Genomic DNA, 27,301 nt, shown 5'->3' with positions numbered 1-27,301 from the left:
TAACGCGCCCCACCCCCATCTCTGCAGTGGATGCCACAGAACTCAGGGCACGACGCAGCACTCGGGGGCGGCGGGGAAAGGCTGGCGCTCAACGATCCCGGTGATCCCCAGCAGTACCAGCTGAGGCGTCTCTACAAGCCCAGGAGGGGCTGGGCCCGGGACCTTGCCGGCGGGGAGCGGAGGCCCACAGCACACACACCAGCGAGCCCACCCCTCAGCCCGGTCGTGCAGACAAATCACGGAGGCGCCCTAAGGCCAAAAGTGGCAGAACCGGGGATCAAAACCGGGGCTCAAAACTCGTTGGTCCTGTATCCTCAACTGTAGGAAAGGGGGGGCGCAGAGAAAGCCCCCATCACCCTGTTGCACCTGAACGTGGATGGAGGCTGCAGAAATAAGCCCCCTTCCCGCCACAAGGAGACGAGTGTGGGCAAACCACAACCTCTACGTGCCCCCATCTCCTGTGAAATACGGACAAAACTGCACCTATTTCAAATAATAGGGTTATTGTGACGATTAACTGAATCTAGTGCTTAGGAACGCGGCCTGGCTCAGACTAAGTACTCAGCATCTATCCTTATTATATTAATATTACCATACTAACAATAAATTTATAATATAATACGCTTAATATGATTATTACAGTATTAATAGTAAGGGGAGTCGTCTTCTGTTCTTACCGAGGGCTGCTCAACTCCTGGGGGAACCACCTGCAGACAGGAAGGGATGGCGGAATGGAGAGGTTAGTAGGGTGCAGGGCAACCATGGCCCCCATCCGTCCCTCCCCAGAGACGGGACTCCCCCCACTCAGACCCCCGGGTGTCAAAGGTCCCGGGGGGCACTGTGTCCTCAACAGAGATCAGAGCCCAGTGCCGGACATCATGGGGGTCCCAGCGTCCTCAAACCCCACACCCCAACTCCGCTGCCCCCGGACTGGGCAATGCAGAACAGAACATTTCCATCTTGCCAGTTCTGCTGGACGGCACCGCCTCAGAAATCGACAGATGTTACACATCCCTTCGGGCTTCCCTAGCCTGCTGTCAGCGTTTCCTCTTCTCACCCCCCTCACACATCCCTGCCCAAGTGACACTCTCCCTACTCCACACTATCCCAGAAATCCCCTCTCAGCCCACAGCGAAGCTTCAGAGCTCTGCAGAGGACGCCTCGGATGAAGAGAGCCCCCCAGAAAGGAGCTCAGATGATCCGCATTCTGAGCTACCCCTTCACGGGACGCAGCTTCGCACCCCGAGGCACCTGTCAGCGAGACTCCGAACCTCTGAGAACCCCACAGGCCACACTTCCAGTTCTCCGTAGTACGTATTTAGAAAGTAATCTAAATACAGGTGAAGACACGCCTGTATTAGTGTCAAAAGTCATCCTTATTAATGGGAATACAGATTTAGGCCCAGACCTCATTGAACAGAGAAAAAAACCCTCCTAGAGCTGGGAACACTTGTTTCTTTTTGGGTAACACACATACCCATGCCCATTTGATGATGTATTTAGCTCTTTGAAACATCTGTGAAACTGTCTCCAATGTGAGACATTCTCCAGATAAACCACGTTCTTTGACAACAAGTATTGTATAAATTGAGGGTAACCGTAACAACTGTATCAGTTTACATACGCATGACGCACGGGAAGCTGCGTAATCTTTGCTGACAGGTACACTGTATTTAGTCTACAAACCACCCCCACCGCCCTGCAGTGTGAGTGATAATGCTTCGAGCCCTTCTGTTTCTTTTCTTCTGCTGAGTTTGAAAATTAGATTTCTGATTAGTCCTTTTCCCTGAAACCCAAAAACATACACTGGGCCCTCCATATCTGCGGGGCCCTGGAACCAATCCCCCATGGACACCAAAAAGTGACTAAATATTTTCTCTTCTACAGCCCATATATTCCCTGTCGTATTCAACCCCTACCTTTGATGTGTTGTGCCCACTCTACAGACACAGAAACTGAGGCTCAGGAGACCAATCACTTGACTAACATCCCTAAGCCCAATAACAGGAGAGCTGGGATTTGCAAGATTGCTGGCATAATTAGGTCCCAGAGATATCTGAGGTGAAGTCACCCCAAACAAGGGTGAGATATTTTAGACCTGGGTGGGTCAGGGACTGGGAACAAGGGTTCTTACCGAGGTGGGTGGGCCCTCAGCTTGAAGACACACCTGTAACACAGGAAGGATTTGGTGAGGGTGGGGGAAAAAACAGTCTGGGGGTCCAAAGAACATCAAAACCAGGGCCCCTCAGACCCCCAGGTGTCAAAGGTCCTGGGGGGCACTGTGTCCTCAGGGGTGATCGGAGCCCAGTGCTAGACATCACGGGGGCTCCAGTCCCAAGGCCACTCACCTTCAGGGACAGAGGCCAAGCACGCTAACAGTGCTCAGAGACTGGAAAACACAAAATCCATCGGACGTACAAATGCGCACAGCCTTCCCTGTGGTGACACCGAAATGCCCTCACCTCCCCAGTGTCACAGGTCCACAAGGGACTGTCCTCAAACCCATTACATGGAGAGAACCTGCTGACTACCCCCCTTGCCTAGTTCTGCAGATTTCCAGCATTGGCTCTACCGGCTACTGACCCTACACAATGAAAGCTAAGATGCAAATCCCTTGGAAGAAACTGTTGGGGGAAATGAGGAGGAAAAGAGAAACCTAAAATACAAGCAGCGTAAGCAGACCAGAGACCCTTAAACACAACCATTTTTGAACAAATCAACCGTGGAAGACATTCTGGAGATGACTTGGGAACTATGGACACAGAGCAGATAGGAGATGGCCTCATTAAGGAATTATCTCACTGAGGATGACAACGGCATTGTCATTAAGTAGAAAAATGTTACTTTAGAGACACAGTGTTAACTATTTTGGATGAAACAAGAAATTTACTTTCAAAACGTGAAGGACACAAAAGCAAACATGGGGAAATGTCCTTACTGTCAAGCATGTCTATTTCCCTGCATGTGTGCGGATTTTAACAATAAAAAGTAAAAAAAAAAAGTGGCGCGAAAAAGGAATACCTGAAAAAAGAGGGCGCGCCCCAATGATGAACGGATGAATATCCTTCCACTTGTGACATGGCAACAATTAGAATAAAGTCAACGGTTTTCTAGATGGTTGACTGAAGGGAAAAACTCAGCTAAAGAGAATTCTTGCTGGGTTGTGGTGGGGAGAGAAAATCAGCTAGCTGCTCCTGGGCTGGATCTCCTTGGCAGGGGCGTAGTATTCCTCAGGAGTCAGGGAAACGATGTCCAAAAAAGTCCGGTTAGCCCAGAACTAACGTTTAACACAAAACTCTGATGTTCTGAGTGATCACGAAACTGGTATTTAAGTGACCGTGTCAGAATGATTCCTGAGAGTGAACAAAGGCCCCCTTTGCTTTCTCCTAAAACAACTCCTATCTGGTTCTCAGACACAACCCAGTAATTCACTTAAGAGACCCCGCTCGCACTTCTTCCTCAGGAACCCCTGAGATTGTCTCTACCTGCCCCACAGTCTCTGTTCTACGTTGCACAAAAACGCCAGCCACGTGAAATGGGAATACACAAGAACGATTTCCGAAGGAAAGTACGTGTAGCTAGCACAGGTGTGGAAAACCTCAGAATGAAAAACTAAGGGTCACAAGCCCCCCACCCCTCCCCAAAATGGACAAAATGGTGGAGCCCTGCGACGTGGGCAACAAAAATGGCGCAGCCAAGCAGCGGCGCAGACAAAGGAGGACTAATCCTAGTGGCCCCAGTTCGCTTCGGCGGGAGGATTCCTCTCCCACCCCCCGAGCACCCCCAAAGAGCCACCACCCTCTCCGGTCGCCACTGCCCGCCCCGCAGAGAGCACTCAGGCTCGCCTCGGAGCGTGGGTGCCGGGCCCTTACAAAGGCCCTGACCCCGTCCACGCCACGGCGTGGCCACCCCCGCAGCAGCCCCGGGCACACACGACACGCGCGACCCAGATCCCAACGCACGCCCTCCCGCAGAGAAAAAAAAAAAAAAAAAGCCAAAACGCAAAGAGCTCTCACCGAACCCTCACTTTCTCCACCGCGTGTGCGAGTTGCAGCACCTTCTGCTTTATTGCGCGCGCCGCTCGCACGGCCCGCCCCCCGGCCCCAGGTCGGGCTCCGCCCCGAGGCATTCAGCATATTCGCCGGTGTCGGAAACCCCACTTTGGTGCTTGGGGAAGGAAATACTGCCTGTTTCCTCTAGAATCTTCCTGAACAGGCGATGAGACGTTGTCCCGGGAGGCGGAGAAAAAGAGAGCAAGGAAATATTGGGGCCCGTTTTCCTATCATGAGAGTCAGGCAATTCTGTGAGCAGCACAAGAGGCGGGCGGTGCAGGGGAAGGACCCCAAGTGTGGGAGGAGCCAGAAGGAATTGCCAGCACGGCAGTGGCGCGAGCTATGGCTGCAGGGGCGGGGCCGACTCAGACGCAGTCCCAGACGCAGGGTGGAAGGCGGGGCCAGTGCGGAGATTGACAAGGGGGCGTTCCGGGAAAGGGTCTGCGTGGCGCAGAGTTAGAGGCCGAGCCTGCGCAGTGAGAGGCGGGGCCAGAGGCTGGACTCTGGGGTTGGGAGGCTCGACTCCTGGGTGGAGGGGGGAGGGTATTGGAGGTCCGGACTCACCTGGAGATCTGAGGAGTGTCTTTCAACTGACATGATTGTAAAAGTTTTTTTCAAAGATATTAAATGAAACTTCTCTACTTCAAACCCACTGTCCAGAGTCGCCATTGTCAACAAGTTGGTGTGGACTTTTTACTTTATGATATACACACACACGTTATGGGTAAAGATGCTTTTTTTTTTTTTTTAACTCCAATAGTCTCATAAGTAGTCTCTCCCCATCGTACACAGAGTGACCTCATTCCTTAAGCAGTGGCAAAGTATTCCCTTGTGTGACTAGAACACGCTTTGTTTAGCTGGTTCCCCTGGTCATTGGGGTTGTTTTCTTCCTTCTAGTGAGGAGCTCCTCCATGAAGCCTGTGGTCTGAAGTAAAAGGAAGAGACCTAAACTCTGCACTTAAGTGGCACATTTCCTTCACTGGTTCCTGCTTCCCTCAGAGGAATGCAAAGTCCTCACTGTGGCCCACAAGGCCCAGAGTGACCTTGTCCCTGTTCCCTTTCTGCCCTCATTTCCTTCCTCTCTCTCCCTTGCGCAGGGCTACACTAGCACATTGGCCTCCCTGGTCTTCCTGGAACCTGCCAAGGACATGTCTACCCCAGGACCTTTGCATTTGCTGATTCCTCTGCCTGGAACTCTTTCCCCCACTCAATCCCCATGACTCTCTTCCTCTCTTCAGTCCTGTTTCTGCTCAGATGTCGCCTTAGCACAGAGCCCTCACCTGTCTGCTCTATACAACAGACCTCTCCTTTCCAGACTGGTCTCCCTTACCCTCTGTTATTTTTCTTCATAGCTCTTATCTCCTAACATATCTATTTGTGGGCATGTTTCTTTCTTTTTGGCTCCCTGCTGAATTGTCAATTCCTTAAGGACTAGGATTTGTGTCCAGTTGGGTCACTCCTGTAGACCCGGTGTCTGGCACATAGTTGCAGCTCACTTTTTGTTAAAAATGAACACATTGGAGAGCCTTTTGTGCGAGACAAGAGGAAGAATTATTGTAACAACACTTAATGAGCACATACTATGGACTAAACTCTGACTAGATTAAGGTACAATTGGCTTTCTGTATCCACAGTTTCCACATACACGATTTCAACCAACCACAGATAGAAAAAATTGGGGAAAAAATATCTCCAGAAAGTTCCCAAAACCGAAACTTGAATTTGCTGTGTGTCCCAGCAACTGTTTGCATAGCATTTACATTATATTTATAACTATTTACATAGCAATTACATTGTATTACATATTATAAGTAATCTAGAGACGATTTAAAATGTACAGGAGGATGTGCATAGGTTACATGAAAATACCCTGCAATTTTATATAGGGGACTTGAGCACTCCCGGATTGCGTTATCCAAGGGGTGGGGGGGGGGGCGTCCTGGAACCAATTCCCTCCGGATACCGTGGAACAACTCTACTGTCATTATCCTCCAAACCATATGCAAAAATTGGCTACCTGTAACAGCCTTTAAAATAAATAAATAGAGGAGTGGGATGTTATAGGGAAAAAAATTAAGTTAAAAAAAGGAATAGACCTGAACTGGGCTAGGGGAGGAGAAAGGGAGTGGTGGCAGGAGATGCTGGCAAAGGCAAGGGGTGAAGCGTGGGTGCAAGGAGAATTAACCTCAGGAGGGGCAAATTATCGGGGGTCACAAAAGTGAAGGATGAAGCCCAAAGAGCTTGGAGAGAATCAGCTATTCAACACACATTGATTGAGCACCATCTGTATGCCAGGAACCAGGAACCAGCCTGTTTGCTGACACCTCCCGTCTCTTTCCCCCTCCCACCCCGAGTCTCTCCCTCACCTATCCCTGTACCCCAGAGGGCTCAAGGGATGGCCCCAGAGAGGCGTGGCATTTCCAGGGAACACTTACAAGGTACTGAGCTTAAAAGAATGTTCTGGGTGAAAAACGCAGATTATTTGAAAATACAGATTATTAATCTGAGTTGGGGGGGGTGTTTCAGAGGGGACTGAGGGGGTAGAGAGCAGGGTTGGCAGGTGCTTGGCAGGGAGCCGTGGGAGCAGGCCCGAGGTGGGGACATTCTCATGTCTTAAGTCCAGGTGGCCTGGATCGCCAGGAGGGACCAGAAATTCATGTAGTTCAGATAGGAAAAGAAACCTGGGGGAAGGAAGAGAGCAAAGGCGGTGAGGCGCAGAGTTCACCAGCCCAAGCCTGATCCCCGTCCTTTCTCCAAGCCCAGCTGTACCTCCTATCATGTCCCCAAATGCATGTCTAAACCCAAACTCAGCCCCATCCCCTACACTGTCCCCAAACCCAGCACCACTCTCTACACTGTCCCCAACCCATTCCCAAATTCAAAACTGCCCCTGCATCCAGCCCTAGGCCTATCCCCAACCCCATCTCCCTACTCAATCCAATGCTCCCAGCCCACATTCCCCTCCCCATCCCAAACCCTATCCTGCTCTGTCCCCATCTACATCCTTGAACGCATGCCCAAACCCCAAACCCAACCCCACCCCAGCCCAGACCAGTCATCAGGAAGAGGAAGACGCCAATGCATGCCAGGTAGAAGCTGCACCCCAGCTCGTAGGTCATGCCTTCTTGCAGGTGCTCATGGGCCTGCATCAGGTAGAAGAGGATACCCAGTATCATGCTGGTTCCTGTATGAGTACAGGTGTTAGGAGGCCGGGCATCAGGTGTGTGAGGACCCCTGCCCATAGCTGTGTGGCTGCCAGGGTCTTGTTCCTTGTTTTCCCCACTTGCTTTTACCTCCATGAACCTCTGCTCACAGGCAGGAAAACAGGCTCCTGACGATGTCTTGGTGGAGGACATTGGGAGGGCGAGACTTGGTGTTTAACCAGGCAATGGTGATGTCTAAAACCACAGGCTTTGGAGCTAACAGACTGGAACTCGTGTCCCGTTTCTGTATCCCGCCTCAGGGCAGCCACTCCATCTCTCTGAGCCTCATTTCCCTCATCTGTAAAGTGGGCATAATCGTAGGACCCATCTCCTTGGGCTGTCTTGAGGAGTTATTGAGATTGGCACATTCCCTGGCACACAGTGTGTCCTCAAGAATTGAGATTATTGGGAATTCCCTGGTGGTCCAGTGGTTAGGGCTCCGTGCTTCCACTGCAGGGGGCACAGGTTCGATCCCTGGTCGGGGAAATAAGATCGTGCATGCCGTGCAGTGCAGCCAAAAAAAAAAAAAAAAAAAAAAGAATTGAGATTATCATCACCATATTGGGTCTTTAATTCTGGGCTTCTGAAGCAGTGGCAAGAAACTTAGTCATTCTGGATATTTTAATTTTATTTTGAAATGACATGAATTAAAGAGAATTTGTGAAAAGGAAAAGACTCGTTTTTTTCCCCTCTCAGGTAATGGAGTACTGGGTAACTTTTTCTTTGTTATTGAAAAATAATATAGGAGGTGTTTTCCATTTCATTAAAAGGGGGAATGGGCAGAAATGTTTTTTTTTTTTTTTGGCCATGCCACACAGCATGCGGGATCTTAGTTCCTCGACCAGGGATCGAACCCGTGCCCCCTGCCCTGGAAGCATGGAGTCTTAACCACTGGACTGCCGGGGAAGTCCCAGAAATGATTTTCTTACAGAACAAACGTCCTATTTTAGATGACATATAACAGGGGTGTTTTCTACACTTTGTACCTTATACTTAAACAATTGGGAAGATTTACTAGACAAACTGGATAAATACCATTTACTAACAAGAAAACAGGAAGTTGAGTGTTCTCTCTTCTTGGCCTTACCATCACTCTCCAAGAATGTTCTCTTGATGCAACTGAAAGTTGTGAACAATTACTACAAGAGACGGGAACACAATATCCTTCATTTCCAAAGTAAATTGCCCCCCTTTTTCTGAAAAGTGTAATTTGGCATGCAAATGGAAAACTAAACTATTCTAATCAGACTATCGATTCTGAGTTATTTGGAAGGGAGTGGGAGGACTGCCATGGTAAGGAGGTGTGCAAAGTTAAACAGCTACCATCACGTACTGACACTTTCTCATTCAGTCCTCACTACCTCTCCACGTGGGAGGAAATTTTATTATCCCCATCCTACAGATGAGAAAACTGTGGCTCAGAAAACATTAAGTAGCTTGAACAAAATCACAGAGCTGGTGGTGGTGGTGAGATAGGATGTGGGATGGGGTTAGAACTGAACATGAGGTTGAGTATTGGGTAGCTGGAGTCTGAGTGATGGACATTAAGGTTGAGGCATGAGTTTTGGGGATGGGCATGAGTTGTGGTTGGGGATGAGGATGGATTGGAGATGGGGAAGAACATGGGGCTGGGAATGCGCTGGGTTGAGTGTGAGAGTGAGATCCACAGGTGATAAGGATGTGGTTGCAGCTGAGGTTGGGGATTAAGAAGAAGACGGGATCAGAGATGGATTGGGGTTGAGTTTGAGGTTGAGATTCATAGGCGATGGGGGTGGGTTGCATTTGGAATGAGTCTTGAGGAGGGTTAGGCATGGAGTTGGGTGTTGAGGTTTGTAAAGGGGTTGGAGATGGTAATGTGGGGATGGTTTGGAGATTGGAAAGAAGATAAAATTGGGATGGGGGTGGGGATGGAGATGGACATCACAGAAGGGAATGTGAATGAGTTTGAGATTTGTTGGTGATGGAGATGGGAGGTGAAGTGGAGGCTGGTATTGGGGCTGGAGATGGGGTTGGATTGGAAGTTGATCTTTTTTATTGGGATGGGTTGGAGATTTGGAGGGAGATAGGCTTGGGGTTGGGGATGAAGGTGAGGATGGGGATGGGATGGAGGTACTCCTTGACTTGGTTCCTCAGGGAAGGATCTCAGTGCCATGCCTGTGAGAAGGCTGATGATGACATTGGAGAAGTCCAGCATGGGCATGTTGGAACTGGTGAAGAAGATGATGTTTATGAGAATGATGCAGAGGATGAAGCTGGTAATGCTGGCGATGAAGAGGAAGGCCCAGGCAGAGTCCAACAAGTCTGGGGAAGGAAGAGAATCAGGAACACCAAGATGGGCCCTCAGGCCCCGAGCACGGGGGAGAGGGTCCCCGGGGAGTCTGGGAGTATTCTTAAGCCCTCTCCCTTGAACATTCTTCATCCCCCTTTTAAGAAAATTGAAACTGGGCTCTAGAGAAGGGATATTGAGGCAGATGCCTTTGGCATTGAGGGTATACCCCCCAGGTCAGTAAGGACAGGTTCTTGGGCAGTGACAAGTGGGGTGGGCATTGAGAAACCAACTTGATGTGATGAGGACAGATTCCTTGGGGTGAAAAAGCCTCAGGATAGTGAATAAGATGCTAAGGTTGTGAGAACGGTGAGGATGGGTAGCATGTAGGTGAGAATGAGCGTAGGGCAGTGAGGATGGTTCTGAGGCAGTGAGGACCCTTCCGGGGGGAAGGGAGGACCATCCAGGGGGTGGTGAGAACCATCATGAAGAGGGGAGGGCTAAGCCGGGGCAGTGAGGACCAACCCAGGGGAGGCAGAAAGGGGTCTCTGGAACAAAGAGGAAAGAGGAGTCCCAGGAATGGTGAGTATAAGGCAGGCCTTACAAGCATTCTGGTCGTACTCATGCAGGCAGGAGATGTCAGAGCACCGCACAAAGAAGATGGTATTGATGGGGATGGTCTGGGAGCCAGCAGGGTCCCCAGGGGGCGCCAGTGGCACCTGGAAGTGGATCCAGGGCTGGCCCAGACAGATGAGGCCGATGATTACCAAGCCGGCCAGGCTCAGCGCTAGGCTTAGCTGGCGACTGATCTTCTTGGCCTCATGCAGCAGCCGCCAGCCCATGGGCAGCTGGGAATGGCTGAGTCTACACCTCTCCAGAAGCCTGCAGCAGATTGCCCACCACCGGTGTCAGCACCGCGTCCAGCCAGCCAGCCCAGCCAGCCCAGGTCCAACTGTCAAGAGTCCCACCCAGCCTAACTTTCAGACTCTATCTTCCCTATGTCCATTCTCCATTCCCTGTATCCCCCAGGTCCTGCCTCTAGGACATGCTCACCCAGGTACAGCCTCTAGGCTCCCTGGCCTCCAGATCTAGCTTCCAGGCCCTGCCACCCCCAAATGCAGTCTCTAGGTTGAATCATAGGTCCAGCCTCTATGCCAAGCCCCACCCAGGGCTAGCCTTCAGGTCCAGCTTTCAAGCCCTGCCACACCTAAGTCCCACCTCTAGTCTCATATACTGACTGTGCTTCTGGTCCCTGACTTGTGCCTGATACCCCTCCCCCAGAATTCTGGCCCCAAATCTGGCCTACTCCGCGGACTCCTGCCTCTTACCTGCCAGGCCTGCTCTCAGTGGAGCTGCCTGATGGTAAGCTCTGAATGTTGCTTTCCAGAGAATATTGGTTGATTTGGGAGCCGTCCAAAGTGTCTTTGATACTCTCCTGGGAGGTCCAGATAATTGATTCGACGCTTTTGACACTGGCCTCGGGGCTGTGAGTAATTGATGGGGGGACATCGACTCTGGCCCGGATTGGTGACCTGAAGCTTTGAAGACTTGAGTGGAAACTCTGGGTCATTGGCTGGATACTAATTTGACTATTGTAGGTAACTGATTTTATTTTGGTCAGGAGGGTGCGAGCAGTTAATGAAGGGTTTTGGTTACTGAAGTGGCGAGTTTGGAAAACTGGTGAGACACCTCGGGTATGGAAACGGCGACTGTAGGTGATGGATGGTGTGTCTTGGCCGCTGGCCCGGTGACTGCTGTTGATGGGTGTTGTGTCCTCAGCACTGAGTCGGTGACTGTTGATTGCTAGAGGGCCTTGGATACTGACCCGGCGACCCTAAACAACGGGCTGAGAGTCTTGGGGACTGACCCGGGGCCTGAAGGTAGTTGATGAAGGGTTTTGGGTCTCGCCTTGGGTGTTGCTGGGAGCTACTGGAAGAGACTCTGGCTTAGAGCTCTGCTGGCCAGATTGGGACCTCTGGGCCATGTAGAGATGCGGGACAAGGGCAGTCCCCAGATGCACTCAACAGCCTGCCAACTGCCTCACTCCCTCTTTACAGGCATTTCCATGGCCACCTGGAAGTCCATTGGTCTCTCCGGGGCTCAGGCTCTGTCCCTTGGGGTTTGAGTCTCTCTGTCCCCTCTTCTGTGTTCATTGATCTCTCCTGCTGTCCAAAGGCAGGCCTCAGGGCTTCAGTCTGGCCTGGCCTGGGGGCAGGGGGCAGGTTCCATGACAGTTGGAGGGGTTCCAGGAGGTTGGGACGTTGGCCATGGACCCATATTCCACCCTAGCCCCGTGTGAGAGATATGGGGGCTTGGGCCGGGTCAGGGTGGGCTCAGTGTAGGGTCCTGGTGGGGTCAGGGCTGGGTCAAGAAGGGGTCATGGCTGGGTCAGAGAGGTGTCAGGACAGGGCAGGGGTTGGGGTAGAGGGTAGGGAACAATCAGGGTGGAGACAGAGCAGGATCAGAGAGGGGCCAGGGTGGGATCAGAGTGGGGTCAGAGTGGGGTGAGGCGGTAAGGGAGGGGTCGGAGTGGAGACAACGGAGACCAGAGTAGGGTCAGGGCTAGACAGGGCTGTGTCAGGGCTGGGTCATGGACTTTGTCTGAGATCAATTCTTGCAGTTTCTGGAGGGCCTGAGATCTGAATTTCTGATTCCTTCCTCCTACCTGTTCCCACCCTCCCCCCGTCCCAGGGCCTTCTCCGAATCAATTTCATCCCTTTATTTCCACCTGAAGTTCTTTGTGTCTTCTTGCTCCCTTTCCTTCTCCTCTGTCTCTCCTCACCTTTCCCTGAGTCTCAGGGACCCTGAGAAGATTGGGCCTGTTCCCTGCCCTCAGAGACCTCCAATCTGGGCTTGGGGATTGGGACTTCCCTGGCAGTCCAGAGTTAGGACTCTGCACTACCACTGCAGGGGGCACGGGTTCCATCCCTGGTTGGGGAACTAAGATACCACAAGCCACGTGACGTGGCCAAAAAATAAATAAATTTAAAAAATTAAAAAATCTGGGATTGGGGAGAGGAGGCAGACCCAGCTACAGCTCAAGAAGGGCTCAGGAGAGGTCAGCAGGGGTGCAAACATCCCAAAGAGTGTATGCCGCCTTTCCAGTCAGAAGTGGGGATTTTCCGAACTGTTGTCTCCTTCATCCTCTCCTTTGGCTTTAGTGATGATCTTTTGGGAAAAAAAAAACCCCGTAAACTTTTATGTCTTTAATTACATGAATATCCATTTAACTGCTCTGTACCTCTGTTTCCTCATCTGTGAGAGGAGACAATGATACTTCAGAGAGTTGTTACAAGGATGAGATGGGTTGATCACACGCAAAAGGGCTCAGAACACATTGTAAGAAAAACCTGTTGAATTTTTACATTTCATGGATATTGATTCAGTCCTAAAAGTTTCTTTCTCCATCTCCCAAGCTCCTTCCTGAGTTCCGGACTCAGAGACCCAACTTCCTCCGAAATCCACGTTGGGATGTACCTAAGAAGAAGAGAAGGGAATGACTATTACTGGGTACCACCAATGCACCCATCCCTTCATTCATTAATTCATGCATTCATTCATTATTCTTTTTAGTTAACAAAGAGCAAAGGCTCTGTACCAGGCAATAGGGATGCAGCAGGAAATAGAAGAGATTGGTTCCCTACCCTCATGGAAGACTGGCAGGGAAATAAATAGTGAAATAATAAATCCCAAGTCTAAGATGTGCACGTACGAGAGAATTGCACACTGTACTGTGAGAGTGTTTAATGGGCAACCTGGCTAAGAATTGAGCCTGGGGGTGGGGTAGGGCTCAGGAAAGGAGATGTGGAGGAAGTGATATTGGAGGTGAGAGTGATTGGGGCAGTCGGGCCAAGGTGGAAGACTAGTGCCCCAGGTAGAGGGAGGAGCATGAACTCAGGGTGTAGAGGCCGCAAGGTAGCCTCTTGGTGTGCGGGAGGGACCCTGTGAAGTCCAGCGTAGCTGGAGGTAAGTGAGCAGTGCGGGGTCAGGGTCCCTGCAAGCTGGAAGGTTGGCAGATCACAGCCCTTGGTGAATGTCGGGTGCACCACCCGTGTTCACTCTTTGGGCACCATGGGTCTTGGCCTCGTGAACACACTTTGGAACCAGTGTCATAGCTGTCTGTGTCTCGGGTTGGGATATGTGACAGGGATGGAGAGAAGGGGATGATGTTGAGAGTGGAGGTGGAGGTGGGCTTTGCGGAATAGAGAACAGAGGAGGAGGTCGGAGACAGAACAAGTAGGTCTGGGTTTAGGATGGGTAGTGGGTGGGAGAGGAGATGTGCATTAGGGCTAGAGATGGGAATGGAGTTGTGTTCGGGGTTTAGGACAGGGAGAATATTGCAGATGGCACGGGGCTGTGGATGGTGCTGGGATGGGACAGGAAACAGAGGTGGGGATGAAATTGGGATTGGGGTTTGGGTGGGGATGGGAAGATGGCTGTGGGTGGAAGGGGATTGAGAATGGGGTAAAAGGCAAGGTTAGGGTGAGGGTGGAGACGTGGCTGTGTTCGAAGATGGAGACTAGGACGCAACCGAGTGATGCAGGCAGAGCCAGGCCTCCAGAACTCTATTCTTTCCCAGTGGAACAAGCCTCTGCCTGGGAGGAAGACCGCAAGTTTGTCCTGCGGGGCTGGTGTCTTGTCTTCAACATCCTGGCGACCTTGATGCTGTTCGGCATGTTGGATGGGCGTATGGCCTACCTGCAGGGCTCCTACACTGGCTACCTGGGCTTCTGGACCAACTGCGGGAAGCACAAGTGCACCAGCCTGGGCCAAGTCACCGGTCAGTAGGAGCCTGGGCAGGCTTTGGGATGCTTTGGGGGCGGGGTGGTCTCTGGAGATGATCTGGGGAGAGAATCTCTGGGGGAATCTCTTTGGGTGTTCTTGGTTGGGTGGGGGGAATCTTTAGAATTCTTGAGAGGGTCTCTGGAGATTCTCTGAAGGCCTTATGAGGGAGCTTCCTGGAGTTATATGTGGGCTTATGAGGAAACAGGACTGTCATTGCTCATGGGAAAAAGAGCGTTACACTTGGCCAGAATCCAATCTGCCTCATGACTAGATGGTTAGACACCTTCATTCTCTTTCTCACTCTTTTTAAAATAGTGTTTTGGTTTTTTTTTTAAGATAACAAGAGCCTTCCAGCTCCTTCAGAAACATTTTGCCTCCTTGTAGGTCTCCGCGTTTCCAGTGCTTTTGAGCATTGCCACAGAGGCAGCCCAGACCCTGGAGCCAGAGCTCTGGCTTTGAATCCTGCCTCAGACACTTGGTAGCTGGGTGATCTTGGGCATATTTGTTCACCCCTGTGTGCCTCAGTTTCCTCGTTTCTATAATGTCAGTGATAGTAGTACCAATTCATGGGCTGTTTGAGGAATACGTGAGTTAAAACACGTAAAGAAATTAGAACAGTGCCTGGCACATAGTAAGTGCTACCCCCAGATTTCTTATTATTATTATAAGGATCCGCCACCCCACCAGCCAATGCACCTACCTTCATTTCAGATCTCAAATAAGTGCTCATAAAACTTCCAGAATATTGTGTGGTATTAATCTTATTTATTTATTTTGAGTTATCTCTTTCTCTTATACCTCTCAAACTCAAGCTGGTTTCAAGTTATGGAAAAGTCTGCAGGCATAAATTGTCCCTGCTTCGGGATCCAGGTGTTCAAAAGGTATCTGTCTCTTGCCATCTCTCCTTGAAGGATTCTTTTGTGTTGGGCCCTCAGGCAAGCTGTGCTCATACAGTGGCAATGGGGCTCTCAGCAGCTCCCGGGTCCCATTTTTTTCCTGTAAGCAACGAAGAAGAAAAGAGAATAAGTTTTCTTCTGTGGCCCTCACACAAAGGTCTCAGGATTAGCTCCGATGGGATCAGATTAACTACCCTGGGATTTCTCACTCCTCCCTGAATCATTTGCTGTGGTCAGGAGGACGTCATGCTGTGTCTGGCTGGGTCTGAATCACATGCTTTTCTTAAGAGTCAACGGAGGGGGTCATTTCTGTCAGAATCACAAGGACAGAGGGTGGGCAGAGAGTTCCTCTGAACAATATCAAGTTGCTCTTGCCAAAAGAATGGGAATGGATGCTGGGTGGGCAAAAGCAACTGTGCACAATTTCCCCCTCTATTTACATTACTTTCTTTGAGCATGACTCCTTTTGGGGGATATATTCCCAAGAGCAGAATAGCAGTGCTTCAAAAGGGCTGAGGAAATTTTGTAAGGCTTTGATATACACTCCCCATATGGAAGTCAGGATTCTCATGACAAGCAGCAGAAGCCAATTCAAGCTGGTTTAAGCAGAAAATAGACTTACACAGGATATTGCGGAGCTTATAGACTCTCTGTGAGGCCAGGGAACTGGGCTCCAGGGACTGACTGAGTGATGAAGACTGTGCCGAAAGAGTCCTGAGGACTGGCTGACTGGTCACACACGCTGTAGCCTGACGTGTGGACCCCAGTCTCTCCAGGCCTGGACTCCACTGGGGAACCTCTTTCTCTGCTGCCCCAGGACCCCGGAGGAAGTTGCAGCCACCCCGACTAGAATAGAGTTCACGGCTATTTCTCCTGGCTGCTGATTCCAAGTTTAGCGTGGCTCTATTTTATTGGTGGAACCTGGTCACATGCTGAGGTCCTAGCAGTAAGAGGCTGGTTTCCTTGCTGGGAAGTGTGGATACAAACATTGGGAAATTCCCCAAACATAGGACTGGTGTTCAAAGGCGCTGGGAAGACAAAAAAGAATGGCGAATATTCATTACATTCCTCATTTGTTCTAAAATGTTAACTCTGTGTGATTTTATTTTATTTTATTTTACTTTACTTTATTGTATTTTATTTTATCTTTTGGCTGCACCACGCGGCTTTTGGGATCTTAGTTCCCCTACCAGGGATTGAACCCTGGGCCCTTGGCAGTGAAAGCGCAGAGTCCTAAGCACTGGACCGCCAGGGAATCCCTCTATGTGATTTAAAATTTTTTCCTTATTTTAAAATTTAAATGACTTTCATTTTATTTGAACAGGTAATATATTTGTGTGGTTCAACATTTTAAAAAATGCAAAAGTCTCCCTCTCATTTTTGTCCCCCGTCCCTCCCAGCTCCCCTTCCTGGGGGCAACCGATGTTACGAAGCCATTTTTAAGCTCTTGTGTGTTCTGCTAGTCAAAGTCTCTGCATATATGAGAAAATGGCTATGGTTATATACACATAAGATTATATATACATACACACACATATATAGGTATGTATTTATTTATATATCATTTAAAAAACACACATGGCAGTATTACAGTTCTCTTTTAAAGGTAAATCACCATTTATTGAATGCTAAGAATATACAAAGCTTTGTGGTTGGCATAAAGAAATAACAAATAGGTTGTGAAGGTTTTAATTATTTTTTAGGTGCAGAAATTTAGGATTTTTATGTAGTCTAAATTCTCCACCTTTGCCTCTGTGACTTTACCAACTGCTCCTCAGCTTTGGGGAGTTCTTCTCCTTCTAGATTTTTGGTGAACATTCAATTATGGTTTTATGTGTGTGTGTGTGTGTGTGTGTGTGTGTGTTTTAGGGTTTGACTGTGATTTTGGTGGGTGGTATTCAGGCAGTACTGAATCCTGTGCTCCTTGCCAGGAGCCTACAGAAGGGACTTGAATCAGTCATAAGTCTTTGGATCACAGGTGGTAGAAACTCTAACTTGAACTAGCTTGAGTGAAGGAATTTACAGGCTCACCTAAGTGAAAAAGTATGGGGGTAGAAATGCTTTCAGATATGGCTGCATTCAGCGGTCCAAGGGACTGCATCAGACATTACTGTCTGTCTGTTTCTTGGTTACTTACTTGAGTGGGCTTCATTCTCAAGGCTCCATGTAGTGGCAAGGCAGGATTCAGTTAGGAAAAAAAAAATCATTCTAGGTGCTTCAGAGGGAAGTAAATATAGGGAATTGGTTTCATGGGTAATAGAAGAGCTGAGAAGCCGAGTAGGAATGGTGAGGCAAATCAGGGATTAGCAACTCAGGAAGCTGCTAGGCCCCTACGCCAGAAGGACACAGGGAAGAAGTAGTATTACTGGAGCCTGGAAGTCGGAGCCATGTGGAAGGCATAGACTCATGCTGGGATTTGCTTAGAGGTGGCTACAGTCACAGAAGAAATGCATCGATGGCTGAAGACACCAACTGAGGCAGAGAGAGAGGAGAATAAAGACCCTGGCTTGTCCCCTCCCGCTAGAGCCAGTCTTCTGCCAGTGCCTCCCATGAGCCAAACAGAGATAAGTCAGTGAGCAAGGGAGGCTGGGAAATGTAGTCCTTGTAATGCAGAACAGAGAAGGGTGGGGAATGAACCTGAAAGCAGACAGAAGGATGACTGGCAGAACTGCTAACAACTCAGACCTCAGGTCCGGCAGGAAAAAAGAGTGCAGAAATTTCCTGCAAAAGTCCTGTGTGACTGGGTCACAAGGTACCCCCAAACCAAGCATGGTGGCTAGAGCCATGCAACGTACTGACTGGCTTATAACTAGGACTCCAAGTGAGGAACGGCAGGAAGGCGAAACGCATGGTGCGGAGGTAAGCTGCAAATGGCCATCCCTTCTGACCAAACTACAGAGTGGGCTTGTCTCTGGGATGACAAGAGCCAGGGACTTGAGTGTCATCCCAACTCTCTTTCTCTCCTTCTCTTGCCTGCTTTTTCTTCTTAGTTTTACTCTCTCAGTTCTCCTGTCACCTAGGAGGCTGGCTCCAAGGCTCAGGCAGCTCCAAGCTCATAATCCTCTTGATTAGAGAAGAAAGAGCTGGTCTCTGACAGCTTCAGTTAGAAAAAGTCCCTGGGAAGAGCTTGATTGGTTGGCTTTGGTCATGTGCCCATGTTTGAGCCAATCACCACTGTCTGGGTCATGGGGCACTGTGATTGGCTCAGCCAGAGTCACATGACTACCTCTGTGGCCCCAGAGGGCAGGGTATGTCATGAAAAACTCTCAACCAGGATTATGTGATTGATCCTGAGAGCACTATTGCTATTTTGTAACATGTGCAGTTTGCCAGAAACAAAGCAAATGGAGTCTTAGCTCATTTGGCTGAAATAGTCTTGCACTGTTCAAAAGTAGGCAAAGTAGGAAAGGGCTAAAAGGGAGGGATGTAATTCTCAGAAGGAGCTGAAACTCTTGTCATACTGAAATGCAAATTGGATAAATATCAATTTTATACTGAGTGTGATTACGTCTTTTAGGTACTTTGGTTTTAGAGTATTTGGAAATTTTCTTGTGTGTACATCTGTGTGTGTGCTCTAGGGGATGGCAGGAGGGTGATTTGGAGAATGTCTGTGGGGGCTCTAGGGTGTGAATGGGGGTGACATTGGGATACCTGGGGAGGTCTGGGGGTGTGAGTGGGGTCATTAGGGAAACTTGGGGTAAGAGTGGGAGAGAAGTAGCGTGACTTTAGAGGTGATTAAAGTGACTAAGGGTGCTATTGGGAGTGCCTGGGATTGGTATGGAAGGTATTAATGTGATTTGCTGTGGGGCATCTTTTGGGAGTATGAATAACTTTAGGGGTGACTGTGGGGATGACTCTAGAAATAATAGAGATGATTCTGTGGGGTGAACTTGAGGATGTGAGTGGGGGTGACTCAGGGGTCATCTGTGGGGTGACCTTGGAGGTATGTGTGGAGTTGATTACGAGAGTGTCTAGGATTGACTTTGGGGTAAGAGAGGGTGATTTGGGACAGCTTTGAGGGTGCAAGCGGGGATGACTTTTTTCAAAATTGAGACATAGTTGACTTAGAGTATTATATAAGTTTCAGGTGTACAACATAGTGATTCACAATTTTTAAAGAAAGTGGGTTTTTAAAGACTTTGGGTTAACTTTATGGGTACGTGGGGTTGACTTTGTGAGAGTGGGAGTCATTTTGGGGTTTCAAGGAGGTGACTTTGGCGAGGGCAGTGGGGGTGATTTTGAGGATGTCTGTAGCTAAAATTTGGGGGTGTCTGTTGGGGATGTTGCTCAGGGCTGTCAGTGGGGATGAGCTGGGAGGGTGACCTTGGAGAGTATCCGGGGGTGACTCTGGGGCATTCCCCCCTTCCCTTCCAGTTCTCATCCACATGAGCATGGGCTTCATGATCGTGGCCCTCATCCTGTGTCTACTCCTCCTCCTGGCCATGGGCTTCTCCTTCCGGCCAGTGTTCCGCCGCCTTAACAAGGCTGACCTCATCTTCAGTTCCCTCAGCTCTTGCATCGGTGAGTGTTTCCCTGGGGGAAGGGGTGCCCTCCCCACCTCAGCATCTCTCCCCGGGGCTCTCTTTCTGGCTTTGGGGAGGTGTGTCTCAGTTTCTGTCCTGCTGGGTCTCTGTCTTTGAACGCCTCTTGGGCTCTCTGCCCCACCCTCCCTGTGTGTTTCTCAGTTCTATATCCTTCTCAGTCGGGGTGAGTGTGCTGGGCCTCTCACTCTCTTCCTGTTTCCCCCTCTTTCTTTCCGCCCCCTCCTGGTATCTTCTGTCTTGTGTGTGTGTTTGCGCGCGCGCCCTTGTCATGGAGGGTGGGAGAGGATGTCTCTCTTTTCTCTTTCTGGGGGCCTCGGGGTCCCTCTCCAGCCTCGTGTCCATCTCTGGCCCCACCCCAGTGCAGGGCTCCTGGTTGTCCTCAGCCTGACGCTCTTTGTAGCCAACTGCGAGACGCTCCAACCGAGGCCACAGGTATCCTACCTGGTGACCACCTACCTGTGCTGGGGCGCCGGCGCCTTGACGCTGTGGGCCGGTGAGGGCGGGGCCTCGGGAGGAAGGGGCGGGGTCTCGGCAGGGGGCGGAACCCGGGGAGAATACCCGGCAGGGCTTCTGGCCAGATTGGGGCGGACCCCCGGGGAGGTCAGCCTCGAGGGAGAGGGCGGGGCCTAGGGCGGGGTTCGGAGTCCAGCAGCCCATCTGGCCGCCACCCCCAGGAACCCTGAGCTACTTAAACTACGTGGGCATGTGGGGCAAAAGGGGGCCCTCCACGGAGCTGCGGGTGAGCCGCCGCCGGTGCGTCTCGCAGCAGAGCACCCTGAAGTCCAAGTCCGAACAGCAGCAGTCAGACCCGGACTCCAAGAGCACCGAGGAAGAGCCCAGGTCACTTCCCCCCCAAGAACCCCCGTCTAAGCCTCTCTAAGCAATTGCACCCGAGCTTCTCAGGACACTGACGCCTAACCGCCGCCAGGTGCCGGGCCCACCCATTTCATCTTGGCCACGCGCCCGAGATTAGACTTCCCTGGAGGTCCCACGCCCTAAGAACCCTCCGAGAACAGGTGGCAAAGCCCCACCCCTCGAGCCAGGGCCCTCCCTTTGCGGCTCTGTTCCCGCCCAGAGTCCGCCCCCTGCCCCCACCCCGGAAGTCCAACACCGCCCCCTCCAGTTCCGCACTCCGCCCGTGCTGTGTGGCCTGTTGGTGTGGCCCCGCCCCCGAGCCTAGCTAGGCCCCGCCCCCAGGCGTCCAGCCCTCGCTGGCCGTGGCCCGAAGCCGCACTTCATCATAGGAGTTCCTACCCCTCCGAGGGCCAGCACCGCCCCAGGATGTCCAGTCTTGCCCGGGGCCGACACGACACTGCCCAGCATTTGATGTAGCCCCGCTCCTCGGTGGAACAGACCCCGCCCCAGGGAGGCGTGGCTTGCAATTATACCCCCCGCCCCTTCCTGGCTTCCCTGCCACAATAAAACGTGGGCCCTATCTCTCTGAGTCCGAGCCTCCGTTTCGTGCTCTCCCCCAGGGCAGAGTGGGGCTCAGAGTTCTTGCCTTGTCCTTTGGGGTCTGAGCCTTTCTCTGCCTCTTTGTCCACACCTGCCTCTGACCCTTCCTTTCCCCCCTGATCATAACTGCACATCTCCCGCCGAGAGAGACCGGGAGGGCTGGGGAGGCTCTAGTCTGGGCCGGATGGGTCCTGAGTTCCCAGGTGTCTAGCGTCTGGAAGGGCAAATGACACCAGGAGTTGATGCATATTCGATTTTACTGGGGGCAAGGGACAGGGCGGGGGCATTCAGGGGTTGTCAGCCATGGTCTTCTTGATCCAATCCACATACAAAATCACTTTGGTGTAGATGGAGGGCTTATTGGGGGCACCACACGGGATGTGGCCCCATGACGTGATTCCCTGAAACATACCCTCGCAGATCAGCGGGCCCCCTGAGTCACCCTACAGCACAAGGGGGAGGGGGAGAGTGTGAGAGAGGTTAGCTGGGCCTGGGGGGCTCCAGCACTTGGACCTGGGTGCACAGATCCAGACAGCGACTCCCCATCTCTGGGGAAAGAGACAATTGTCTCCAGAGTCCCCTCCCAGAAGAACATCAGCGGGGATTCCAACAGAGGGGATAGTGGCTTGAGTCCTGCCAATGGGGATGGGACCTCAGGGTCCAGTTTCTTCCCCGGGGTTGGGGGGGGGAGGGAGGATCCAGGAGGAGGATGGTCCCTGCAGACAGATCAGTGGGGAGGAGGAGCGGGACCCATCCATAGGACACTCCCGCCCTCAGGGCGCATCTCAGATGTCACCTCTCCGGAGAAGCTTTCTCTGACCAGAGAGTAAGCATGTGTTAGAGGAACAGGCGAATTATGATGTGCAGGAGGGAGATACCCAGGATGCCGGGATGGGGATACAGGAAGGAAAGGGGGCAGAGGGCTACAGCTGGGAAGCTATGGAGACAGGTGCCTGCTTAGCTCTGAACCCCAGTCCAGAACCTGAGCCCCCTCCCCCAGCACAGCAAGGCTCCGGGGGACAGACTGTCTCACCACGCAGGTGTCCTTGCCGCCCTCCAGGCGTCCAGCACACAGCATGAACTCTGTCACCTTCTGGGGGTGGGCACTGGCACACATCTCATTGGGCAGGACAATAAGGTCCACACACTGGAGGTCATCTGGGTAAGTGACTACGGGCCAGGGAGAAACACGGCTGTGGCCAGACCCCACCCCCTCAGCCCTCCTCCCCCAGACTCCGGAGTCCAGGTCCCCAGCCCCCTCCTCCCTTACACCCAGGTGCCTGGGCTCCAGGCTGCAGGGTGTGGCCCTGGCATACACTTATCTGGTTCGATGCTGCCCCAGCCAGAGGCATAGCAGGTGCTCTCCAGCTGGGGTTCCTCGGTGGGCAGCTCCAGGACCTGCACGTCCTCTGTGATCTGGACGGGCCCCTCCAGGCGGAGCAGCATGAGGTCATGGCTGTAGTCCTCCCCTGGGGGGAGGGTGTCGTTCTTCAGGAGGCTCAGGTCGAAATTGGGGTGTGGAAAGTCCTTACTGACTTGGGCAAACTGGGCCGTGTCTTCATCCTCAAACAGGTTGTGGCGACCCAGCCAGAGCTGGTAATTGCTGGTGAAGGAGAAGATGGAGACGATGAGAATGAGAGAGGAGGTAGAAAGGGAGGGCATGAGGAAGGGTCCAAAATGAGAAAGACAAACAGGAAGGGTGGGGGGGAGAGAGGGAGAGAGAGAGAGAGACCGAGGAAAGATACAGAGTCACAGAAAACAAAGAGACTGCGAGTAAATAGATGAAAGAATGTGACAATGTCACAGACAGAGACAGACTGAAATGGACTCAAAGAAGAGCTTGGAACAGTAGAGAGGATGGGAAAGATGGAGGGGAGACGGTGCGATAGAGGGAGCACATAGGGGGCAGAGAGGAAGAGACAGAGACCGTGAGGAACAGACTAAAGAAAGAGGAAAAGAGGGAAAGGACAGAGCGAGGCAGGAGAGTGAGAAACGGACCAGGTGAGGAAGGGAGGAGAAAGGAAGAAGAGAGAATGAGAAATAGAGACAGAGGAGGCAAAGGGGTGAGAGAGTGAGAGAGAAAACGGAGGAGCACGGGAGGGGGGAGGGAGAGGGGAGGGGGCGGGGCGACCAGCTCAGCCGCAGCTGGGGCTGCGGGGCTGGTTCCCCAGCAGGCGGGTGACCTGGCCCCCAGCCCAAGGTCGGCGTCCCCTTCCTGCCCCAGCTCCCTCTCTCTTCTCCTTCCTCCTTCCCTCCACTGCCCCCACTAGACCTTCTCTGTGTCCCCCTGGAGTGGATGATTGGCGTGGAGGGAGGGGCTGCCCAGGGATGGATAATCTCTTCCATTTCTCTGGGGTGGAGGTGCGCTCAGTAGTGATGGGAGAGGGAGTGAGGCAGAGACCCAGAGAGAGACAGAGAGACAGGGCAGAGAGTTGGAGGATGAGACATAGGTGACAGAGATGGCAGCAGAGACTTGAGATAGGCAGAGACGGGGAGAGACACAGAGAAATGGAGACAGAAGAGAGAGGGAGAGAGAGACCAATCACAGTCACACAGAGAGACCCACAGCAGAGCCAGTTACTGAGACACACACAGAGATAGGACAGAGGCAGACAGAAAGAGAGACAACAGGACAGACCCAAGAGACCCAGGCAACCATGGAGAGGGCTTCCCTGGGGTCCTCCAGTCCCAGCCCTGCCCCTCTCCTTGTGACCCTGGACCACAACCTTCCCTCTCTGCCTCAGGTCCCCCAGCCTCCCCTGAGGTTATCCGAGGGGACAGTGCTGGCTGCTTGATCCTGTGTGTGCCCCCCTCTCCAGATCCCCTGCCCCTACTCACTCACTCCTGCAGTGAGCAGCTGTGAGAACCCACTGGGGGTCCACCAGGACACCGCCACACTGGAAGCTGCTGAAACGGTACAGAGCCACCTGCCAGGGCTGGGAATGCTTCTTACACTCGTGGCCTCCTATGATCCGGGACTGGATAAGGGGCACAGCACCTGTGGATGGGGGTGCTGGGTCAGGTCGGGTGGAGTTAGCAATGGGGCTAAGAGACGGGGCTAGGAGAGGGAGCTGAGCTGTGTGATTGGAGGTTCATGGGGGTAGAGGACCAGAGCTGGGGGTCTGAACATGGGCCAGGGGTGTTGGGAAGGGCCTGGAATTCTGGAGCCATCCCTGGGATTGTGGGTTGGTGGCTGGTCCTGGGCGTGGAGACTACGCTGAGTGCAGAGCTGACCCCCGGGATTAGGGTAGGGAACAACAAGACAGCATCTGGAGCAGGCATCTGGTGAGGCGGTTGGGTGATTTGGGTTCTTGGACTGCGGGACAGGAGGCTATGGGTTCTGAGAGGGGAAACCAAGGATAAAGGCACCAGGAGACGAGGTCAGAGGCTGCAGGAGGAAGGATTTGGAGGATTAAGGGGCTCTCAAGCTGATGAAATGGTTAGGGCTTGGGTTGAGCTTTTGGGCTTCTGGAAAGAACGCAGATTTGGGCAATTAGGTTAGAGGGGCCAAGAAGAGCATCTGGGGAATTTGGGGGTTCCTGGAACGGGGCTGGGAGATTTGAGAGAATTTGGGGTTCCAGATCAAAGAATGAATGAAAGGATTAGGCTGGGAAAGGGGTCCTGTGATGTAGCAATGGCATTCTAACAAGAGTGAGGGCCCCGGGACCAGGTTGGGGTCAGACTGGGAGGGAGCTCAGGAGACGGGAGAGCGGAATAACAGTCATTCTGGGATCGGGTGATTCTCATGGGGTTGGGGTTCATGGGCTGAGGCTACTGGAGGGATCTGGGGTTTTCTTGGGAGCAGCGCCAAGACAGGAATGGAGAAGGAGGCATATCAGGGGCCAAACAGCTGTGGGAACACAGAGAGAACTCACTTGATGTGGGGTTTTAGAATCAGATGTTGGGGTACCTAGGGCAGGACAGCTGGGCTGGGAAGGTACATGTTGGGATCCTGGTGGGTGGGTTCCCAGAAGACCAGAGCTGCACAGGAGGGGTTCTGGTTGGTAAAGGGCTGGAGCTTGGGGAAGGATGGAGATTCTCCAAGGAAAGGAGCATGTGATTGTGGGTTCTGGATATTTTTCCTGGGGGGAAAAGGCTGGGGTTGCGGGATGTGGGGTTCTGGAGCAAAGAGATGAGGAAGAGACTTTTGCAGAACCCACCCCCGATACCAGATGGGAGGCCTACTTAGTCACAGACCAGAAAGTCTGCTTTTGAAGAAGCACAGGTGTCTAGTGAAATTTGGGGTCCTGGGGGGATGGTGGGGGACCAGATGTCAGGACTGAAGGAGCTAGTTGAGAGCTGACAGCTGGATGGGGAAAATCACCAGGGTGTGGTAGGATTTGGGGCCTCAAGAGCCGGACCACTGGGCCATAGAGAACTAGGGATAGGAGAGGGTGATTAGGGTCCCAGAATCTGATGGGATTGGGGGGGGGCTCCGTGGAAGAGAGAGACAGAGATGGCCCAGGATCTGCCCCTTTAGTAAAGTGGATGGGGGCAGGGATCTGAGAGGGGAAGAGGAGAAAAGTCTGGTTATTCCCGAGGGAGCAGGGACCTAGTGCAAGCAAGGTGACACTGAGGAGGGGCCAGGCTGGACTTTAGGGTGGGGCTGGGAGAGATAAGAGACAGCCTGGTGTCCGGTCTGGGCTAGACTGGGTGGCAGAGGTGCAGGCTGCGGTGCCATGTGGGAGGGGAGGGACTCATGGAGTGGGGCCGGGGGGCAGCATGAGAACCGGGGCCCGACCGCCCTCCCACATCTTTCCCACTGTCTCACCAGTCCCTGCCAGGGACAGGGCAAGGCACAGAACCGGGAAGCACATGATGACAGAGGTGTCCAGGGGCAGGCAGGCGGTGAGCTTGGAGCTGGGGAGCCCTCCCCGAGGAGCCTTTTATAGCCCTCATCCCCCCAGGGCCCCACCCCTGCCCTGCTGGCACCCAGATGCTGGCCAAGGCCCTGCCCCTGCCTCCTGGGGGCCGGACAACCCTCTCCCACCCCCAGCGCTTGTGGAAGGGGCGGGAGAGCCGGCAGCTGTTGTTCTGCAGGCCCTGTCGCACTGGAAGCCTTCCTGGGGCCTGAAGCCAGACAGGGCAGGGCCTGGAGCTCCTGGGGCCTTGCTCTTGGGGACAGAGCCAGCGAGGGGAGGTGGAGGTGGGGCAAGAGGAAGCAGAAACAGCAAGGCGGAAGAACCGTTGCCCTCCAACACAAAACCCCATATACCTTAGCCCCACGTAAGGCTATGTACCCCAAGACCCAATATACCCTCAAATGCCAGCAGTGGGGCCCTGATTCCTTTCTCCCTGCACCACTTCTAGCCAAAGATACCAGCTTCTCAGCTTCTAGAACCCCCTGAAATGTAAGCCTTTGCTTTCAGAATGCCCTGACTCTTGCACTCCTAGATTTGGGATCCAGGCCCCTAAATCTACTCTTCCTTTCATAATAAAATCTTAGGCACCTCCCCTCACCAAATCCTAGCATCCCCAGATTCAGGAATATGAAGTTTCAGTGGTTCCCAGGGTAAATTTCCTAGCATTTCAAAATCTAATGTCCCCCCAAACAATGTTGGGACCCAATACCTACCTCCTCCTTGTTCCTCAAATCTGGATGCTCAAGGTCATGTCCTCCAAAGTCCCAAAGATCCTGGACTCCTGCCTTGCAGGGTCAAGAGATCGTCTCTGCAAATTCCAATCCACCCACCCCCCCTCCATAAACTATTTAGGTCTCAGGAGCCAGGTTCCTGTGCCTTGACGTTCAGTGACCTTGAAAGATCACATTTTTGGGGTCAGGAACTAGATTCCTGCAGCCTCAATGATAAACCCAATCCATTTCTAAGGTTTCCAACCCATTCTCTTGGCTCTTCAGTAAAATCAAAGCAGCTCATGGGGGCCCAACCTCTGCTGTAGGTCAGGAACCTGCCTAAGGAAAGGAGAGTTTTTGCCTTTTTGCCATGGCTCCCAGGAAGCCTAGAACTAAATCTTGAAGAAAATGAAGTCATTCTTGAGCATCTAGTGTGTGCTGCGTTCTTTCACTGGGGTCCAGAAATACAGAGTATTTTCTCAGTGCCAGGCACTATTCAAATCAGTTCATATGAATCACCTCATTTAA

The 27,301-nt window shown here is 52.1% G+C and overlaps 4 protein-coding genes across 10 annotated transcripts in view; 1 reads left to right on the top strand and 3 right to left on the bottom strand.

The window, feature by feature from the left end:
• Window positions 1-27,301, bottom strand: part of SHANK1 (SH3 and multiple ankyrin repeat domains 1) — a 161,217-nt gene that overhangs the window by 92,170 nt on the left and 41,746 nt on the right. The window lies entirely within an intron of this gene.
• On the bottom strand, window positions 43-11,606 carry LOC309649637 (uncharacterized protein; the record flags this gene model as incomplete). Its single annotated transcript, XM_082439791.1, has 7 exons — window positions 43-249; window positions 357-366; window positions 678-707; window positions 2,135-2,167; window positions 7,008-7,421; window positions 10,047-10,403; window positions 11,566-11,606. The coding sequence occupies 7 exons, from the start codon at window positions 11,604-11,606 to the stop codon at window positions 43-45; spliced, it is 1,092 nt and encodes a 363-aa protein (XP_082295917.1).
• LOC309648475 (uncharacterized protein) lies at window positions 13,668-21,335 on the top strand. 7 transcript variants are annotated; one of them, XM_082437079.1, is made up of 3 exons: window positions 13,668-16,251; window positions 19,577-19,723; window positions 20,111-21,335. In XM_082437079.1, exons 2-3 carry the CDS (start codon window positions 19,588-19,590, stop codon window positions 20,374-20,376), a joined length of 402 nt encoding a protein of 133 aa, XP_082293205.1. In that variant the 5' UTR covers window positions 13,668-16,251; window positions 19,577-19,587; the 3' UTR covers window positions 20,377-21,335. The 7 variants fall into 7 exon arrangements, 3 of the variants coding, with proteins under 3 accessions (XP_082293205.1, XP_082293206.1, XP_082293204.1); XM_082437080.1 differs by having other exon boundaries at window positions 13,672-19,723; window positions 20,111-20,178; window positions 20,513-21,335; XR_014256677.1 differs by having other exon boundaries at window positions 13,673-19,723; window positions 20,111-20,178; window positions 20,421-21,335.
• KLK1 (kallikrein 1) lies at window positions 21,441-26,110 on the bottom strand. Its single transcript, XM_082437075.1, has 5 exons — window positions 25,973-26,110; window positions 24,040-24,199; window positions 22,518-22,804; window positions 22,235-22,371; window positions 21,441-21,644 (listed from the first exon to the last, which is right to left on the bottom strand). Exons 1-5 carry the CDS (start codon window positions 26,016-26,018, stop codon window positions 21,489-21,491), a joined length of 786 nt encoding a protein of 261 aa, XP_082293201.1. The 5' UTR covers window positions 26,019-26,110; the 3' UTR covers window positions 21,441-21,488.

This window comes from Balaenoptera physalus, assembly GCF_965194825.1.
Source record: "Balaenoptera physalus genome assembly, chromosome: 19".
Lineage (NCBI taxonomy): Eukaryota > Metazoa > Chordata > Mammalia > Artiodactyla > Balaenopteridae > Balaenoptera > Balaenoptera physalus.
The sequence above is the reverse complement of the archived record's forward strand: the minus strand, read 5'-3'. Positions and strand labels throughout refer to the sequence as shown.

Coding starts and splice junctions, on each gene's coding strand:
- KLK1 (XM_082437075.1), bottom strand. CDS start 26,018: ATGTGCTTCCCGGTTCTGTGCCTTGCCCTGTCCCTGGCAGGGACTG. Junction 24,200..25,972: donor CCTGTCCCTGGCAGGGACTG/GTGAGACAGTGG, acceptor CCCCATCCACAG/GTGCTGTGCCCCTTATCCAG. Junction 22,805..24,039: donor GCTGCTCACTGCAGGAGTGA/GTGAGTAGGGGC, acceptor CTCCTTCACCAG/CAATTACCAGCTCTGGCTGG.
- LOC309648475 (XM_082437079.1), top strand. CDS start 19,588: ATGAGCATGGGCTTCATGATCGTGGCCCTCATCCTGTGTCTACTCCTC. Junction 19,724..20,110: donor TTCCCTCAGCTCTTGCATCG/GTGAGTGTTTCC, acceptor ACCCCAGTGCAG/GGCTCCTGGTTGTCCTCAGC.